General features: G+C 46.8%; 1 protein-coding gene across 1 annotated transcript in view; it reads right to left on the bottom strand.

The window, feature by feature from the left end:
* Nucleotides 1-18250, bottom strand: part of LOC311020119 (coagulation factor IX) — a 35964-nt gene that overhangs the window by 17120 nt on the left and 594 nt on the right. Inside the window, exons 3-4 of the mRNA XM_084019984.1 lie at nucleotides 18203-18227; nucleotides 17043-17156 (exon numbers count right to left, since the gene is read on the bottom strand). Coding sequence (XP_083876110.1) covers nucleotides 17043-17156; nucleotides 18203-18227 — 139 coding nt within the window. The remainder of the gene's footprint in view (nucleotides 1-17042; nucleotides 17157-18202; nucleotides 18228-18250) is intronic.

The following is an 18250-nucleotide window of genomic DNA, read 5'->3' on the forward strand; positions in this document are numbered from 1 at the left end:
TCTGCTCACTCCTCCTCTTTGATTTAGATCCCCCTCCAAACACTCATCTATCCAGTCATTTGGCGAGAATAATGGAAAGGAAGGAAAATGTTTCTGAACAAAGACACACACCTGCTGATACCTGAAATAATGCGAATTGGGGATATTATACTCATTTACCAGCCGCTCGAATGACATGAACACCCCATCCTTAAAAAGATCCTTCACCCGTTTCAGACCATTCCTGAACCATAATTTAAATGCTGTATCCATGAGTGAGGGTGGAAAGAGTGCGTTGGCTGAGATTGGGAGAGAGGGCATAGCCTGTCTATGTTTGAAGTGGGTCCTGAATTGGGACCATATTCGAAGTGATCCACTCACAATAAGATTATTTGTGAGGCACTGCTTACTGAGTGGCAGTGGTGCACATACTAAAGAAGGTAGGGACACCGGATGAGCAGAATGTTCTTCCATTTCAACCCACACAGGTCCACCCCCCTCATAAGACACAGAGACCCAGTATATTAAAATAAAAATACAATAAAAATAACCCCAAATTCTTATTCTCCACAATCAATCTTTTAACAAACACAAATTTTAAAAAATCCTCCAAGACACCAGATAACACCCTTTGCGAGGACTTTGCAGACCACTTCAGAAGAAAAATCAATGACATCAGATCCAGTCTTTTATCCCAACAGCTTTTAACACCTGGATCATTGCTTTTACCTGAGGAAACACTGGAGAGTTTTGCCCTGGTTGATGCGAGGACACTTGGTCGAGTTTTCTCCCAGGTAAAGCCCACAACCTGCCTTTTAGATCCAATTCCCACACCGTTTTTTAAAACACTCTATGGATTCTTTGAGGAACAGCTGTTGTATTTGGTGAATTGCTCTCTTCAGACGGGTGTCTTCCCCACCTCGTTTAAAATGGCGGTGGTGAAGCCCCTTCTGAAGAAGAGTGATTTAGACCCCAATGTCTTAAATAACTACCGGCCTGTATCCAACTTACCATTTTTAACTTGTTTTTAATCAAGTAAATGATTTCTTAAACTCAAACCATATTTTAGAGACTCATCAGTCTGGTTTTAGGAGGAACCACAGTACAGAGACAGCACTTTTAAAGATTTTAAATGACATCAGGTGTAATTTAGATAATCATAAACTCACAGTCTTGGTACTACTGGATCTAACTGCCGCCTTCGATACAGTAGACCATCACATTTTATTAAATAGACTGAGGAACCTGGTCGGCCTCTCTAGTACTGTTTTTAACTGGTTCACGTCCTACCTTACTGATCAAAGTTTCTTTGTAAGTATGGATATATGTTCCTCAGAAACCCATAAGATAAAGTGTGGGGTTCCCCAAGGGTCAATTTTTGGTCCAACTCTTTTTAACCTTTACATGCTTCCCCTTGGGGACGTCATCAGGAGGCACGGCATCAGCTTTCATAGTTATGCTGACGATACGCAACTGTACATCGCCGTGTCTCCTGATGACACAGGGCCAATTGATGCCCTTTTTAACTGCACTGTAGACATAAAGTCATGGATGGCAGCAAACTTCCTGCAGCTCAACCAGGACAAAACAGAGGTTTTAGTCATTGGTCCTGAAGGCCAGAGAGAGAAACTTTTACCAAAGTTACAGGATTTTAAACCCTCAAAATCTGTAAAAAAAAAATCTGGGCGTGATTTTTGACTCTGAGCTCACTTTTATTCCACACATCAAAAACATAACAAAAATAGGTTTTTACCATCTTAAGAATATAGCCAGAGTCCGCCCGTTTCTCTCTCAGGCCAGCACGGAGGTGCTGATGCATGCTTTTATCTCTTGTCGTTTAGATTATTGTAATGCCCTGCTCTCTGGTCTTCCCAAAAAGAACATGTACAATTTACAATTATTACAGAACTCAGCCGCACGCGTGCTGACGAGGACCAGAAGGCGGGAGCACATTACACCAGTTTTAAAATCGCTGCATTGGCTCCCTGTGCGTTTCAGGATCGATTTTAAGGTTTTTACTAGTTTTTAAATGTCTTAACGGTCTCGGGCCTTCTTATTTATCTGCACAAATTTTACCCTATCAACCCTCGCGGACCCTGAGGTCCTCCGGTGCTGGTCAGAACCAAAACACACGGGGAGGCGGCATTCAGTTACTATGGCCCCCGATTGTGGAACAGCCTGCCGGAGAACCTCAGGGCCGCAGAGAATGTTGATGTTTTTAAAAAGAGGCTCAAGACCCACCTTTTTAATCAGGCTTTTAACTGACTTGTTTAATTCCTTCTAATTCCTTTTATGCTTCTTACATTTTTTATTATTATTCTATTTTATATTATTTATTTTAGCTTATCCTGTTTTACTGTTTTATACATTTTATTTATTTTTATTGTTTTATTTATTGGGTCTATTTTATTTTATTTTATACATTTTGATACATTTTACTGTTTTTATTGTTTTTATTCCCTCAGTTTTTAGCTTCTACCTTTTATATTATTTTACTGTTTTAGCCCCTCGGTTTTCCAGTGTTTCCTCCTGGGGGCCTACCACACCGGGAGTTGTTTCTGGTTCACTGTTGGGGGTGCTGTCCCGTGGACAGCCCTGGCCCGGGTGGCTGGAGAGCTCTACACCGTGGTGTGGAGCCTCCTGTCTGCCTGGGCTGGGGTGGTCCCTGTGGCGGCGCCCCCTGCAGTCATGGACCATGATTCCTCTCGGCGTGCGCGGCCCCCAAAGGTAGCTTCTTCCTCACCTCAGATCTCGGTGCCCAGCCATGTCTCCTCAGCAACAGCTAGTGTATGTGTGTGGGTGTGCGTGGGTGTGTGTGTGTGGGTGTGTATGTCTGTGCATATGGCTATGTGTGTGCGTGAGTGTGTATGTCTCTGTGTATCTCTGTGTGTATATTTGTTGGGGTGGGAAGTATGGGTTTCATGGTGTTCTTTGTTGTTCATATCTTGTTTCGTTTTTGTTTTGTTTGCTTTTATTTTCTGTGAGGCACTTTGTGCTACTGTAAAGTATGAAAAGTGCCATATAAATAAAGTTTGATTTGATATTAGTTTATAAATATTAGCTGCCCAGTAATATTGTAAAAAATGTGGTAGTGCCAAGCCTCCCGCCTCTTTCTGTTTCTCCAGATGTGCCCTCCTTATTCGTGGGATGGTCTTATTCCAGATAAAGGTAGATATAGATGTATCTAGCTCTCTGAAAAAAGACTTTGGGATAAAAACAGGTATTGTATGAAACAAGAATAAGAACCTGGGCATAATTATCATCTTAACAGAATTAACCCTGCCAGCAAGCGATATAGGCAGCTTTGACCAACGGATAAGGTCCTGTTTGGCCCTTTCCAGGGCTGGTTTAAAGTTATGCTTGAATAAATCACTGTATTTACTGGTTACTGAAACGCCAAGCTAGGTAAAAGTGTGACGAGTTTCTTTTAGTTGATATGCCTCAAAAGACATCTGTCGAGCCTGGTCATTAATAGGGAAGATCAAACTCTTAGTAAGGTTGATTCTGTAGCCTGAAATATCTCCAAAGCTAGAGATAATTTCTAATGCCTTAAGAATAGAGGTGCAAGGATCAGACAGGTAAAGTACCAGGTCGTCCGCATATAGAGACAGTTTGTGAGTTTGACCCCCCCCTAACAACACCCGTGAGCTCCTCGGCACTCCTAAGTGCAACCGCTAGTGGTTCAGTGGCAAGGTCAAACAGAAGTGGGCTCAATGGACAGCCCTGTCTTGTCCCCCTACATATAGGAAAATAGTTGGAGATTATTTTATTAGTACGGACGGAGGCCTGCGGTGCAGCATATAGGATCCTTATCCACGAACAAAAAGTCGGTCCGAACCTGAACCTCCCCAGAGTTGCAAAAAGATACTCATACTCAATCCAGTCAAATGCTTTGTGAGCATCGAGGGAGAGCAAAACCTCTGCCGTAGGTAGAGTTACCGGGCAATAAAGAATATTAAAAAGCCTTCGTATGTTACCAAAAAGCTGCCGCCCAGTAATAAAACCAGTCTGATCTGGATGTATCACTGTATTCATAACAGACTCCAATCTACTAGCCAGAACCTTGGTCAAGATTTTGTAGTCGCAGCAGAGTAGACTCACAGGCCGAAATGACTCACATTTCAGAGGGTCCTTTCCCTTCTTAAGAAGGACTGAGATGGTGGCCTGGGTCATTATAGGAGGGAGAGTTTTGCGCTCCAATGCCTCAGTATATACGTTTTTTTAAAAGAGGGCTTAGTTTAAATGAGAATTTTTTGAAAAATTCAATAGGGAAGGTGACTCCCCTGGTGATTGATTTGTTTCTAGATAGAAGTCAATTTGGGCGGACAGGAAGTTAACAAGATCTTCATCAGACAAAAGACGTGGGTTAAGTCTCCAGGTGCGTTGTGGAGGCTCGTTATCTGGAAAGCAAAGTTCCATTGTTACTGGGCTATGGTCAGAGATAACGATGCCATCATATTCACTAGACCTCAACATGGGGAGGAGTTTCTTGCCCAGTAAAAAATAGTCTATCCTGGAATATGAATTATGTGCTGGAGAGAAAAAAGAATACTGTCTAGAAACCGGATTTCTACATCTCTATGCATCAATCACCCCATACGCTCGGAGAAAAGCGTTAATAGACTGCTGATTTACTTAGTATTCCCGGTACAGCTCTAGAACGGTCCATAGCAGGATCTAGAACACAGTTTAAATCTCCCCCGAGGACCAATTGGTGACTGTTAAATTCTGGAAGGAGTGAGAAAAAGTCAGTGAAAAATTTAGCATTATCCCAGTTCGGAGCATAAATGCAGGCCAGTACCACTGGTAAATTAAATAAATGTCCTTGAACAATAATAAACCGACCGTGTTTATCTTGAATCGTATTTGTTTGTACAAATTGCACTTCCCTATGGATGAGAATGGCTGCACCACGGCATTTAGCATTAAATTTGGAGTGGAAAATCTGGGAAAAGTGTCACACCGGTATGTCAAGTTTGAGTTTTTGTCCTGTCTCCATGTTTGTTTTGTGACTTCCTGGTTTATTTTGGAAATTAACTCTCCTCTCGTTTCAGGTCACTTGCCCTTCCTCATGTGTCACCAGTCTGATTGTCTCCCCTGATTCCTGATTGTGTCCACCTGTTCCCCATTTCCCTCCATGTGTTTATAGTCTGCGTCTCCCTTTTGTCCTGTGCCAGTGTGTCATGTTCCTAGTACAGATCACCAGCTCACGTCATAGTCAAGCTCAGTCTAGTTCCATAGTTCCTCAAGGGAGTGATTTTTGTTGGCTCTGCCTTTAGTAGTTTGTCTCATAGTCTAGGTTTTTGTTGTTCCTCTAATTCCTCGAAAGAGTGATTTTTGTTGGCTCTGCCTTTAGTGGTTTTATCTCATAGTCTAGGTTTTTGTTTTTCCTCTAGTTCCTCGAAAGAGTGATTTTTGTTGGCTCTGCCTTTTTGTAGTTTATCTCTTAGTCTAGGTTGTTAGGTAGTTTCAGTTTAGACCATCCCTCGTCGTGAGGCGCCTTTTGTTTCCCCGGTGTGTCCGGTAAAACTGAAATTAAAGACTAACTGCTTCATCCCGAACTCTGCACTCGAGTCCACTCATTCAAGTTTTCCTTCTGTGTCAGTACACACTGGCCAGCATGGACTCGGCAGAGCGGGAGCAGCTAACCGCGGCGCTGCGCGTCCAGGCATCCAGGCTCGTGCAGCATGAGGAGCAGGTGACCGCCCTTGGCCAGAGTGTCCAGGGGCTCGCACTCAACCAGGAGGAGTTCAAAGCAGGCGTGATAGCCCAGGTGGGTCGCCTCGGCTCCCAGATGGAACAGATCCTCACCCTCCTCTCCAAGGACACAGCCGCAGCCGCAGCTGCAGCCGCCACCCAGCCCGCCGTTACTCCGGAGCCCTTCCCCGAAGCCTCACCCGCCCGCACATGCCCCAGGTTGGCCCCCCCGGAATGGTACTCCGGTGACCCTGGACAGAGTAGGTCATTCATTACAGAGTGCGAACTGCATTTTGAATACTCACCCCGTGACTTCCCCACAGAAGGATCTAAAGTCGCCTTTATGATGTCCCATCTCACGGGGAGGGCCCGGGCGTGGGCCACGGCGGAGTGGGCCAGGAGGTCCGAGGTGTGTGATACGCTAGAGAGGTTCACCGGGGCTCTCAGACTCGTCTTCGACCCTGTGGCGACTGATCGGGAGAAGGCCCGGGAACTGAGCAGGCTGAAGCAGGGAGGAGACTCGGTTACTGATTTCGCCATCCGCTTCCGTATCCTGGCGACGGAGAGCGGGTGGAATGACACGGCCTTGTATGATGTCTTCCTGAAGGGCCTCTCAGACCCTATCCAGGATCTGCTGGTCCCGTTGGATCTTCCCCCAGACCTTGACTCCCTCATTGCCCTCGCCATCCGCACGGATAACAGGCTGCAGGAGCGGAAGCAGCGGCGCGGGGCTCTCCGGCACGCCGCACCACATCAGCCCCCTCCCGAGCAGCATCTTCGACCCGCTTCCAGACAGCAGGAGGAGCCCATGCAGCTGGGAAGGGCCCGGCTCTCCCAGGTGGAGCGGCAGCGGCGTGCCCAGGAGGGTCGGTGCTATTACTGCGGCACGCAGGGCCACCTCATCGCTGCCTGCCCCGTGAAAGCTGACCTGGTGGTGAGTCATTTCACAGCCATCACCTCCACACCACGTAAATTAACTCCAGTAAGGGTCACGCACCGTCACAGAGATTTTGAGCTGGGAATTTTAATTGACTCGGGGGCGGATGAGAGTCTGATCGACTGGGGGTTAGCTCGGAGACTGGGGCTGCGGGTCGAACAACTAAGTAAGCCTATTAAGGCAAGTGCGCTCAACGGGAGCGCATTGTTTGATATCTCACACATTTCCGAACCAGTAGAGGTTCGCATTGGCGATCATTGGGAACGCATAAGACTCTACCTGATAAACTCTTCTCTGCACTCTCTTATCCTCGGGATCCCGTGGCTGATGCGCCATAACCCAAGCATAAATTGGCGCACCGGGAACATTATTGGGTGGGGGGACGGCTGTAAGGACCATTGTCGGGAGCCACAGCCCGAGAATCAAACAATGAATAGAAGTGTTTCTGCTCACTCTGCCACAGACCCAGAGATCATCAATATGACTGCAGTGCCAGACTGCTATCACCACCTCGCAGAAGTTTTTAGCAAAAGTAAGGCCATGGCTCTTCCACCTCATCGTCCCTGTGACTGCGCCATAGAGCTCCTGCCAGGCTCCACCATCCCCAAGGGCCGTCTTTATTCGGTTTCGGGCCCTGAAAGGCAGGCCATGAAAGACTACATCGAGACCTCACTGAAGGCAGGTCTGATTCGGCCGTCCTCATCCCCGGCCGGTGCTGGGTTCTTTTTTGTGAAGAAAAAGGATGGAACCCTCCGACCCTGTATTGACTATAGCCCCCTCAACGACATCACCGTTAAAAATAGATATCCCCTTCACCTCATGTCGTCAGTATTCGACCAGCTTCAGCAAGCACAGATTTTTACCAAATTGGATCTTCGTAATGCTTACCACCTCGTCCGCATTCGGGAAGGGGATGAATGGAAGACGGGGTTTAATACGCCAACCGGCCATTATGAGTACTTGGTCATGCCGTTTGGTCTCACAAACGCCCCAGCGGTGTTTCAGTCAATGATTAATGATGTGTTGAGAGACTTTCTTGATCACTTTGTTTATGTTTATATCGATGATATCTTGATTTTCTCCCCCGACTTGGAGACTCACAAGAGACATGTCAAACTCGTCCTGCAACGTCTTCTAGAAAATAAATTGTTTGTCAAAGCAGAAAAGAGTGAATTTCATGCCGAAACCGTCTCCTTCCTGGGCTTTATCGTAGCTCCTGGAGAGGTGCAGATGGACCCGGCTAAAGTTAGCGCTGTGGCCGAGTGCCCCACACCTGATAGCTGCAAGAAAGTGCAACAATTTCTGGGTTTTGCTAACTTTTACAGGCGGTTTATCAGAGGCTTCAGCGCAATAGCAGCTCCTCTCTGCAGTCTCACATCCCCGCAGGTGCCATTCCGCTGGTCCGTCGATGCAGACGCAGCTTTCCAGGAGTTAAAGCGACGGTTCACCACAGCGCCTATCCTCCTGCTTCCCGACCCCTCTCGCCAGTTCGTGGTGGAGGTCGACGCCTCCAGTGAGGGGATTGGGGCCATTCTGTCACAGCGATCGGAGGCTGACAGCAAGCTTCACCCCTGCGCCTTCCTGTCACGACGCCTGACGGCAGCGGAGCGGAACTACGACGTGGGGAATCGAGAGCTGCTGGCCGTGAAGGTGGCACTGGAGGAGTGGCGGCACTGGCTGGAGGGGGCACAACACCCGTTCCTGGTTTGGACAGATCACAAAAACCTGCAGTACATCCGAAAAGCTAAACGGCTGAATCCTCGTCAAGCCCGCTGGTCAATGTTTTTTAACCGTTTTCATTTTGTCCTGTCTTACAGACCGGGGGCCAAAAACACAAAGCCCGATGCCCTGTCCCGTCTTTTCAGCTCCGAGCCCGTGGCCAAGGAACCTGAGCCCATCCTTCCACTTAACTGTGTGGTTGGAGCGGTTACCTGGCCCATAGAAACTACGGTGAAGCAGGCGAATGGTGAGACCCCTCCACCTAGTGGATGCCCCGATAATCGTCTGTTTGTCCCGGTTAGTCTGCGTCCACAGGTGATTCACTGGGCTCACTCGTCTCTGCTCACCTGCCATCCGGGCGTACGTCGGACCATGTTCGCCATCGCGCAGCGGTTCTGGTGGCCGTCCATGGAACCGGAGGTCCGGGAGTACGTTGAGGCGTGTCCAGTCTGTGCCAGAAACAAGACCTCCTCCAGAGCTCGCGCTGGCCTGCTGCAGCCTCTCTCCATCCCACCGACCTCCAAGGGTAACACTATAGTTTTAACTGTAGTTGACAGATTCTCCAAAATGGCACATTTTATAGCCTTGCCCAAGTTGCCGTCAGCTAAAGAGACTGCAGAGATCATGATGGACAATGTCTTTAGGATCCATGGATTTCCTCGGGACATTGTGTCGGATCGGGGGCCCCAGTTTGCCTCGCGGTTCTGGAAGGAGTTCTGCAAGCTCATCGGCGCCACTGCCAGCCTCACATCAGGTTACCATCCGTAAGCTAACGGCCAGACGGAACGCCTCAATCAACAACTGGAAACCGGCCTCCGGTGCCTGGTGGCACAGAACCCTGCGTCATGGAGCCAACACCTGACATGGGTCGAGTACGCCCATAATTCCCTTCCCACCTCTGCCACCGGTATGTCTTCCTTCAATTGTGTATTTGGATACCAACCCCCGGTCTTTTCGGATTCTGAGCCTGAGGTGTCGGTGCCCTCTGCCCATGCCCTAGTCCGCCGCTGCCGCCGCATCTGGGCTGCTGCACGCCAGACACTAATCCGCCAAAGGGACAGAGTCAAAGGAGCAGCAGACCGCAGGAGGAGACCGGCCCCTGCCTATCAGCCCGGCCAGCGAGTGTGGCTCTCAGCCAAGGATCTGCCGCTGCAGGTGGAATCTCGAAAACTGGCTCCACGCTTCGTCGGCCCATTCCCCATCTCGAGGATCATCAATCCTACGGCTGTGCGCCTTCGTCTGCCCCGGTCTCTCAGGGTGCATCCCACCTTCCATGTCAGCAAAGTCAAGCCAGTCAAAGAGAGCGTCATGGTGCCAGCGACCAAGCCACCCCCTTCTCCCCGTATGGTCGACGGGGGCCCTGTTTATGCGGTGAAGAGGCTGTTGGCGGTGCGCAATCGAGGTCGGGGCAGGCAGTTCCTCGTGGACTGGCAGGGGTACGGCCCAGAGGAACGACAGTGGGTCCCGGCCAGGTTCATCATGGATCCTGACTTTTCCATTCGTGACTTTTATAAGGACCACCCGGACATTCCAGGGCCGTCTGGTATTCGGCCTTGGGGGGGGGGTAATGTCACACCGGTATGTCAAGTTTGAGTTTTTGTCCTGTCTCCATGTTTGTTTTGTGACTTCCTGGTTTATTTTGGAAATTAACTCTCCTCTCGTTTCAGGTCACTTGCCCTTCCTCATGTGTCACCAGTCTGATTGTCTCCCCTGATTCCTGATTGTGTCCACCTGTTCCCCATTTCCCTCCATGTGTTTATAGTCTGCGTCTCCCTTTTGTCCTGTGCCAGTGTGTCATGTTCCTAGTACAGATCACCAGCTCACGTCATAGTCAAGCTCAGTCTAGTTCCATAGTTCCTCAAGGGAGTGATTTTTGTTGGCTCTGCCTTTAGTAGTTTGTCTCATAGTCTAGGTTTTTGTTGTTCCTCTAATTCCTCGAAAGAGTGATTTTTGTTGGCTCTGCCTTTAGTGGTTTATCTCATAGTCTAGGTTTTTGTTTTTCCTCTAGTTCCTCGAAAGAGTGATTTTTGTTGGCTCTGCCTTTTTGTAGTTTATCTCTTTAAAAAGTCCAATATTTTCAACTTTATTTGCTTCGCTCCAGACGCTTCAGACGCTCCGGACGCTTGAGACGCTCCGGACGCTTCAGACGCTCCGGACACTTCAGACGCTTCATTCGCGCCGCGTCTCATCTCGCCAGACGCTCCATTAGCGCCACCGCCGCCTGAATCGCGTGTCATCGCGCCATTTACATTGATTTTCAATTTAGAGTTGCCGCTCAATTTGCGTCTATCGCGTCCAGTGTGAACGCCCCTTTAGTCAAACATACCTCTGTATACGGGATGTGGGAAACCACGGAGAGCACGTTACTCCTCGCTGTCACATCTTCAGGTTGCACGCTTCAGGTTTTTCATTACGAAATCCTTGGCCTGTTTTGGGTCTTTATCTAGGGCTTCAATCTTGGCGTTAACATTATCGTTGGCTAGTTTAATTTCTGCTCTTAGCTGGTCTACCTGGTTCCGAATTTCAGCGGATTGTGCCTCTGCTTTGGTGAGCAATTCAGTCCTCAACTCGGCGATTGCTAGGAGGATGGCCTCATGTCCGGGTCCGCGGTCAAGTACGGCGTTAGGTACATCAGGTGCAGCGTTAGCCTCTGGGCAGGGCTGGACTGGCCATCGGGCATATCGGGCATTTGCCCGGAGGGCCGATGGCGATTTTGGGCCGAGCCTTTTTTTTTTTTTTTTTTTTAACTAATGGTATTAGTGTTATTAATGGTATTAGTCATGATACATATTCAGTGTTTCCCACACATTGAATGGACTTAACTAGCGGCTCTAATAATAGGCCTAAACAGGAGGGCAGCAGCGCTTATTATAAGGGGAAATCCTCGCGGCTGGTTTGGTTCATCAACGTTCTGTTTTCCCCCGTCGCCATGGCAAGGCGTCCCCCCCGCCGACCCCCCTTAGCTGCGCGAGTTTGACAGTGCGTGCGCGTATGTCAAAACCAAAACACCAAGGAAGGCTGAGGAATAGTCACCCACTTATAATAATAATAGTCATAATAAACTAATAGTATAAAGCAGCCATCCCCAATTAGCGGCCCGCGGGCCAAATCCGGCCCGCAAGAGCAAATCCGGGCCGTACGGACCCAGTGACTAACTAATAACCTGCCATAAGGTGAAATAAAGAGTCGGTAAAGTTGAAAATATATTCACAGATTCGGGATCAATACATCTGAAGTGAAACGTTTTCAAACACAAATGATGCCTCTTTCCCACCGTAATATCAAACACTACGAGCTACAAGGACCAAAACACAGATTTTTTACAAAAATCAGCTGTTCTCCGAGCTGAACGGAGAACATTGATCTATATGCGCAGCCGGCAGCCGGGCGAGTGCGCAGGGACCGTCTGCAAATTACAAAACAAAAGCAAGACGCTGCAAACAAGAGGAAAACAATATTGTATAACAGTACTGTTATACAATATTGTTTTCCTCTTGTGCGCCACTTGCTGTAGTGCTGTTGTTTTTTGTTGTTGATCAAAATATTCTCCAGGGGCATTCAAATAAATAAATCGTTGATATTGGATTTATTTTTCTTTCAAGCGTACATTTTTATCTGTCCTTCAACACAGGCTATGACTACTACTACTATCTGCTACTACAACCAACCTGGACATAATTTGGCCCTCAGTGAAAACTAATTGGGGAACCCTGGAAGGCTCAGCACTGTGTTTTAGTCATTTTTCTTTTCATCTTTTCTTGAATGCTTAAACTCCTCAACCCCATTTAGTATGTCAACATTTTGTATTAGTACCAGCAGTTTGTAAGAAATTGGTCAGTAATTGATGTCATATTTTGGTTCTCAAAATTCACCAAATTGATGCATTAAAATTAAATCTATTAAAAATGTTCTCCAAGGGGGACATGCCCCTGGACCCCCCTACAAGATCACAAGCCCCCCACGATAGAATCCTGTGGGAAACACTGCTATTGGTACACAAAACTGGTAGATCGGCCCCTTAGTCATGGTTGATTCTGGGCTGGACCAATTACAGCCGAGGGGCGATGCCCGACAGTGTACATACATTGTCACAAAAAAAATTGTTTTCATTCATAGGCTTCATTGTCTTTCCATCGATACCTGGTGGGCCGGTCTCGGCTGAAAATGCCCGGGCCGATTTTTGGTCCCAGTCCAGCCCTGCCTCTGGGCTAGCCTTGGAGCTAACCCTCGTATCAGGCACTCTTCAGGGGTTTTTAGACATTTTCAGCGAGCGCTAGGTCGAAATTTCAAGCCTGGTGCGACATCTTGGCTTCGATCATGAGCGTGACTTAAGGTCTTTACATTAGATAGCTGCTTCTATATTCATTAATAGTGTTGGCGAGGAGCTCAGCAAAAACGCGTCTTCACATGGCACCGCTCAGACCGGATGTCTCGTAGGAAGTAGGTTTGACAAAAAAATCCATACTCGCATAATAATTGATAACATTAATGAGTATCTGATTAGATACTAATTTCCAAAAGTATTTGGCCTCCTACAGTTGACAGGTAACTTCACACAGCAGCACTTAAGGCAGGGAGGCCTACAGCTCCTTCCCTCTCTAGCAGCTGAACACATGAATGCTAGTTCACGTTCACAACACTGAGCTGACTGAACACAGCTAGTGCTGTTGCTGGACTTCACTACCAGTTTTAGTAGAAAATTAACAAACTAAAAGTGCTGTCTGGAAGTATTTTACATACGAGGCAAACGACCAGGGAGGCTAAGGATGTTGAGCAGCCGATATGCTAACAATACTAAAGTGGTGGCAACAAAGTCGTGTAGCACAAGAAAGTTGGCGAAACATCTTAAAGACAGACACCCTGATTTTATGGTGAATTTCTAGAGTCAGTAATGCTCCAATTTCAACAACATTGAAGTATAAAACAGTTACGTCTGTTAATCATTATCATTAAGCCAGCAGATAATAATGAAGCGAAAACGCTAACAGTCATGCCCATCTGACATAATGGGCCCTAGTTTCGTGGCGCAGCGCAGGGCTGCGCAGGGTGGCGGAGCCGGCGTAATGCAAGTTTCGACCAGTCAGTTTGGCAGTTTGCTGGATCGCCTACGCCAAGATGGGTGTGGCAGCGCAGCAGGGGGAGGCGTCACAGATTCAGCTTGGCGTAGCGGAAGTTTCGTGGCAAAAAGCCTCGCCGAGACTGCGCTGAAAGCCTGCCAGCTCCAACCTGGTCTACTCTCGGTGCAAGGCGCAAATAAAGTCCATTCATTCAAGGCGAATCACAGCTGGCGGAGTGGAAGTTTGGCTGACCAGGCAGTGCGTACACGTCACCGAGACCTCACAGGCAGGTTTCCACAGTTCCAGGCACATTTAAATGCAATAAATAATCACAACAAACACTATTTAATGCAACTAATTGAATCAACACGTGAATTTATATCTATATAGATTGTCCCGTCACATCTGACGTCAGATCAAAGGCGGATGGCACGCGTAACGGAAACTCAGCCTCTCGGACCAAAACATCTCCCTCTCTCTCTCCTGTTTTTTATAATATCGGCATTGTTATTATTATGATACGCACGCACAGCGCGTGATGCGTGTGGTGGGAGCGCCGGCACTGCTTCTGTTATCGGGGTGTCAAGTGACGGAACTTGCACTGAACCTCCCCTAACGCATTAAAGGAGAGGAGAGGAGCTCATTTGATTGGTGAAGATCTGAATCGGCTATATTAATCCCAGTCCACGCCTCGTCTCCACCTCGTCTCCCACTCACGCCTTCTTCTCCTCCCTCTTTCCCACTTGCGGGGCGAGACCCCCGTCTCGCCGAAACTTGCAAAGTCCAGGCGGACGTACCCCGTCGGCGTGGCGTGGCGCAGGTGCGCTGCGCGCTGACTACGCCTAGTCTACGAAACTAGGGCCCTAAGAGACAGTTTTCATTTAACAGGATAAGACAATAATTTGTCTGAAAAGTCAACCAGCAATGAGACAGAACCAGTAGCAGCCTGCTCTACCAACTCTATAAGACCAGCAATGATAATATGATGTCATGTCACCAGAAACACAGAATATAAACAGGGCTGTAGATGAATCCATTAGCATGGACCAGATCCCTGTAGAAACCTGGCAACTTATTCACCATCTGAATCCAAGGATTAACCTCCATGGTGTTGTGGAACTAGTAGGAGCAGATTTGGTTATTAATAATTATTAATATCAATAGAATTATTGATATTAATAGGATTATTAATATAATTAATAATAAACACCACCCTGACATCAGGGAAAAGATAACCGAACCTGTACTCAGTCTAATATAAAGGGGTTTGTACTCCAATGCCAATAATTAATAACTATTAGCATATGAGTACAGTTGAAGGATTTGTGAATTCTTTGCAGAGAAGAGGTTGATATCATTCATTCTTATACAACATCAATAAACACATCAGTATGTTTAAAAAGGGCTTATTAACAATAAACAAATAAACATACACTAAGTCTAAGTGGCCTATCTAACTAAATACTATACAAGTGTGCGTGTGTGTCTGTTGTGGGCTGTGGGTGTCGACCAGTCAGCCATGTGGAGTGGGGGTGTTCTTTGCCTGGAGATCAGGTTTCTATATATGTGTTTAATTAGTGTAATGTATGTAGAGCCGTCAGGAAAGTTGGATTAGTGAGCATGCTAACTGTCTGTTCTAGATCACTAACAACTGAACTAAGGTTACACACTTAACTTAACAATACATCAAATAGAAAATCACTTTGAAACATTAAAATGTGATGACATTGAAACATGTCATCAGTTTCTGTCCTAAGCTATGCCCAGATTGTTACCAGTCCTTGAAGAAGGGTTGGTTGTTCCTCTGAAGAAAGGTTGCTGTCTTCAGGTTCCTGTGAAGGAAAGTTGCTGTCCTTGGAGTTGTGGATGGAGGAATTTCTTGTGAAATGTGTCTTGATTAGGAATTATTGTTTTGTTGCAGAAGCAGGATCCAATAGCCAGCTTGTTGGCTGTTTTGAGGGTGCTGCTTGGCTTGAGGACTTGAGACCTGTGGTCCCAATCCCAGGAGAAAGAAGGAGATGGGGAGACCGCTTGTCTGGGGAGAATCCCAGGAGAAAGAGGAGACCCTCTGTTCAGGTTGACATCTCAGTAGAAAGAGAGGAGACCTCTGTTCAGGTTGAGGTTGCAGGAGGAAGAGCGGACCTCTGTTCAGGTTGAGGTCCCAGAAGAAAGAGGGACGAGACCTGTGGTCAGGTCGACATCTCAGTAGAAAGAGAGGAGATTCCAACTTGGTCTGCTTGGTACGAAGGCAACTTCCACTGCAGTTGAGAATGGAATCTGGAGTTCACAGGTCTCTCCCTCCCCCATCTGCCTGCAGGGCTGTGTCACTGAATGTAGGCAGATGGGGGAGGGAGAAAGACCCCCTGTGGAGGTACGTGTTTTCACTCAGAGGACGCTCCAATCTGAATGTTCAGAAACAATTCAATCTGCATCCATGAATTGTTTCATAGACACAAGCCCTGAGGTCCCAACAATGAAATCGTTTTACGTACACATAAATCCCTGAGCTATACAACACAATAAACAAACAATCATAGAATCTTAACATATTTGTCATGACACTGTTGCCCATAAAGTTGGTCAACGCTGTCACCATTGCACAACTCCCAGATGCTTCACCTGTTGGTGCAGTGGTGGGCCGCTCTTCAGGAACCCCAGCTTGGTTGGGTTCAAGATCAATTGGCCTCTGTGGAGCATAGGCACTTGGCTATGATGATGAGGATGTCAAAATAAGACTCTTGCCATAGACGCACGGTGACTGAAGCTCCATGTCCACGATGTGTGAAGGTGCAGGGGCCAGGGAATAGGCAAATGGCAGCATATCCTCCATAGTTTTTCCCCTGGAAGGTAAAACCTATAAGTAGATGGTGGTGAACCAATTGCCTGGTAAACCAGTTCAGTAAATGCTTGATAGTTGGCATACAGAAGGTTTTGTGAGCGGGGCATCAGTTTAGGATGTGGAGATCCAAAATCGGTAGGAGGGCCTGTAAGATGTCACCATGCAACAATGAGAAAATCCACCAGACCTGCAACTGGGGTTTTCAATGGCTGGTTGCAGGACACCTCAACACACTGCCAGATGCCTGGTGGTAGAGGGGGCGAGATAAAATTTACTTGAGCCACACGAGTCATCTCGTAAAAATCAGCTTGGGTGGAGGTTATTATATAAGGATATTATCAGCAGGTTCTCTACTGAAGGTTTAAATTTGATAAACATATGTTTAAATATAGTATCTGATATTATTAGTGAAGTGTAATTTGCATAAAGAAAGATTTCATATGAGCACATTTTGAATGTTTAAAACAATAAAAAAGAATCAATATATGGTTCCTTGTTTTTTTTCTCTCATTTTCCTGATTTTGCTCAGCCGAGCTTTACCGCAGTTCCGAGTCGCAGTTCATTACCTGAGTCACAGGTCAAAGATAATTTACCTGAGTCGTGGTTCTTTACCTGAGTCATAGGTCTTTACCTGAGACGCGGTTCTTTACCTGAGTTGCAGTTCTTTACCTGAGTCAAAGGCCTTCTTTACCTTCTTTACCTGAGTTATAGGTCTTTACCTGAGTCGCGGTTCATTACCTGAGTCACGGTTCTTTACCTGAGTCAAAGGCCTTTACCAGAGTGTCAGGTTTTCACCTGAGTCGCGGTTCTTTACCTGAGTCGCAGGTCTTGCCATGGTATTTAGGAGAACAAAGACACATGAAGTCTCCTCGTTCCAGAGTGCACATCCCTCCATTCAGACAAGGATTGGTCCGACAAGGGTTCAGATCTACAACACATAGGAGATTCACTCAAATACATCACAACTAATGTCATCAGGAAGAGTAATCCATCCATCGTCTACCGATTATCCTGTATTCAGGGCTGTCATAGACAGGTCGTCTATCACAGGGCTGACATGTAGAGACAAACAACCATTCACGCTCACTTGTACACCTACAGGCAATTTAGAGTCTTTGGACTGTGGGAGAGAACCCACACTAACATGGGGAGAACATGCAAACTCCACACAGAAGGAACCCGAACCCGGCCCGGGAATTAAACCCGGGACCCTCTTGCTGTGAGGTGACAGTGCTACCCACTACACCACCGTGCAGTCCAGGAAGAGTAAATCAAGGTTACATTTCAATGATTCCAGCTCTTAAATGATGTTCAGATTCTGTTACGATGTTGAAGCACTGAGAAAGTGAATCATGTGGAATGAACAAAAGCTCCTGCATAGTTGCGAGCAGCTACTGAACCTTCTGGTGTCTGTTAAATGTCGTCAAACTCCTTTAAATTCAGATTAGGTTTATAAAATAGGAGTAAAAGGGACATTCCCATTCAAATCAACGTAGCAGGACGATCAGTATATCACCATATTACACGATAGGATACAACATTGATATTGTAAGATGAGTGACAACTTTGTTCAGCTCATTTATTTACCATTAAAGCAGTTGAATAAGCAAGTTAGCTACCTAACGAGTGGGCAGCTCGTCAGGTATCTAGCTTGCTAAATGTGTAATTCTTTAATGCTATACTGATTAAAGAATATGAGCCGAGGAGCTTTAACGGTCCCTCCGCCTCACTCGACACCGCTCTGGAGAAGGACTACAAACCTAGCTAACTAGCTACCTAACTGACTAGATAACACTTTACAGCCCCACTGATGTGTGTTGTCACCATAACAACTAAAAATCAATCACCATTTTTGTTTGTAGGCTACAAGTCACATGACCCCAGAAAACAGAACACTGTTTTACTCCTATTCTATTTCTAAGGTCTTAACATTAGAGACCATTTCTGTTTCATAATGTCAGTGAATATACTTACTTGTGTATTTGTACCAGAACTCCAGCTGTGGAAGAAAAAAAGAGTTAA

The sequence above is a fragment of the Eutrigla gurnardus genome (genome assembly GCF_963514095.1).
Source record: "Eutrigla gurnardus genome assembly, chromosome: 10".
Lineage (NCBI taxonomy): Eukaryota > Metazoa > Chordata > Actinopteri > Perciformes > Triglidae > Eutrigla > Eutrigla gurnardus.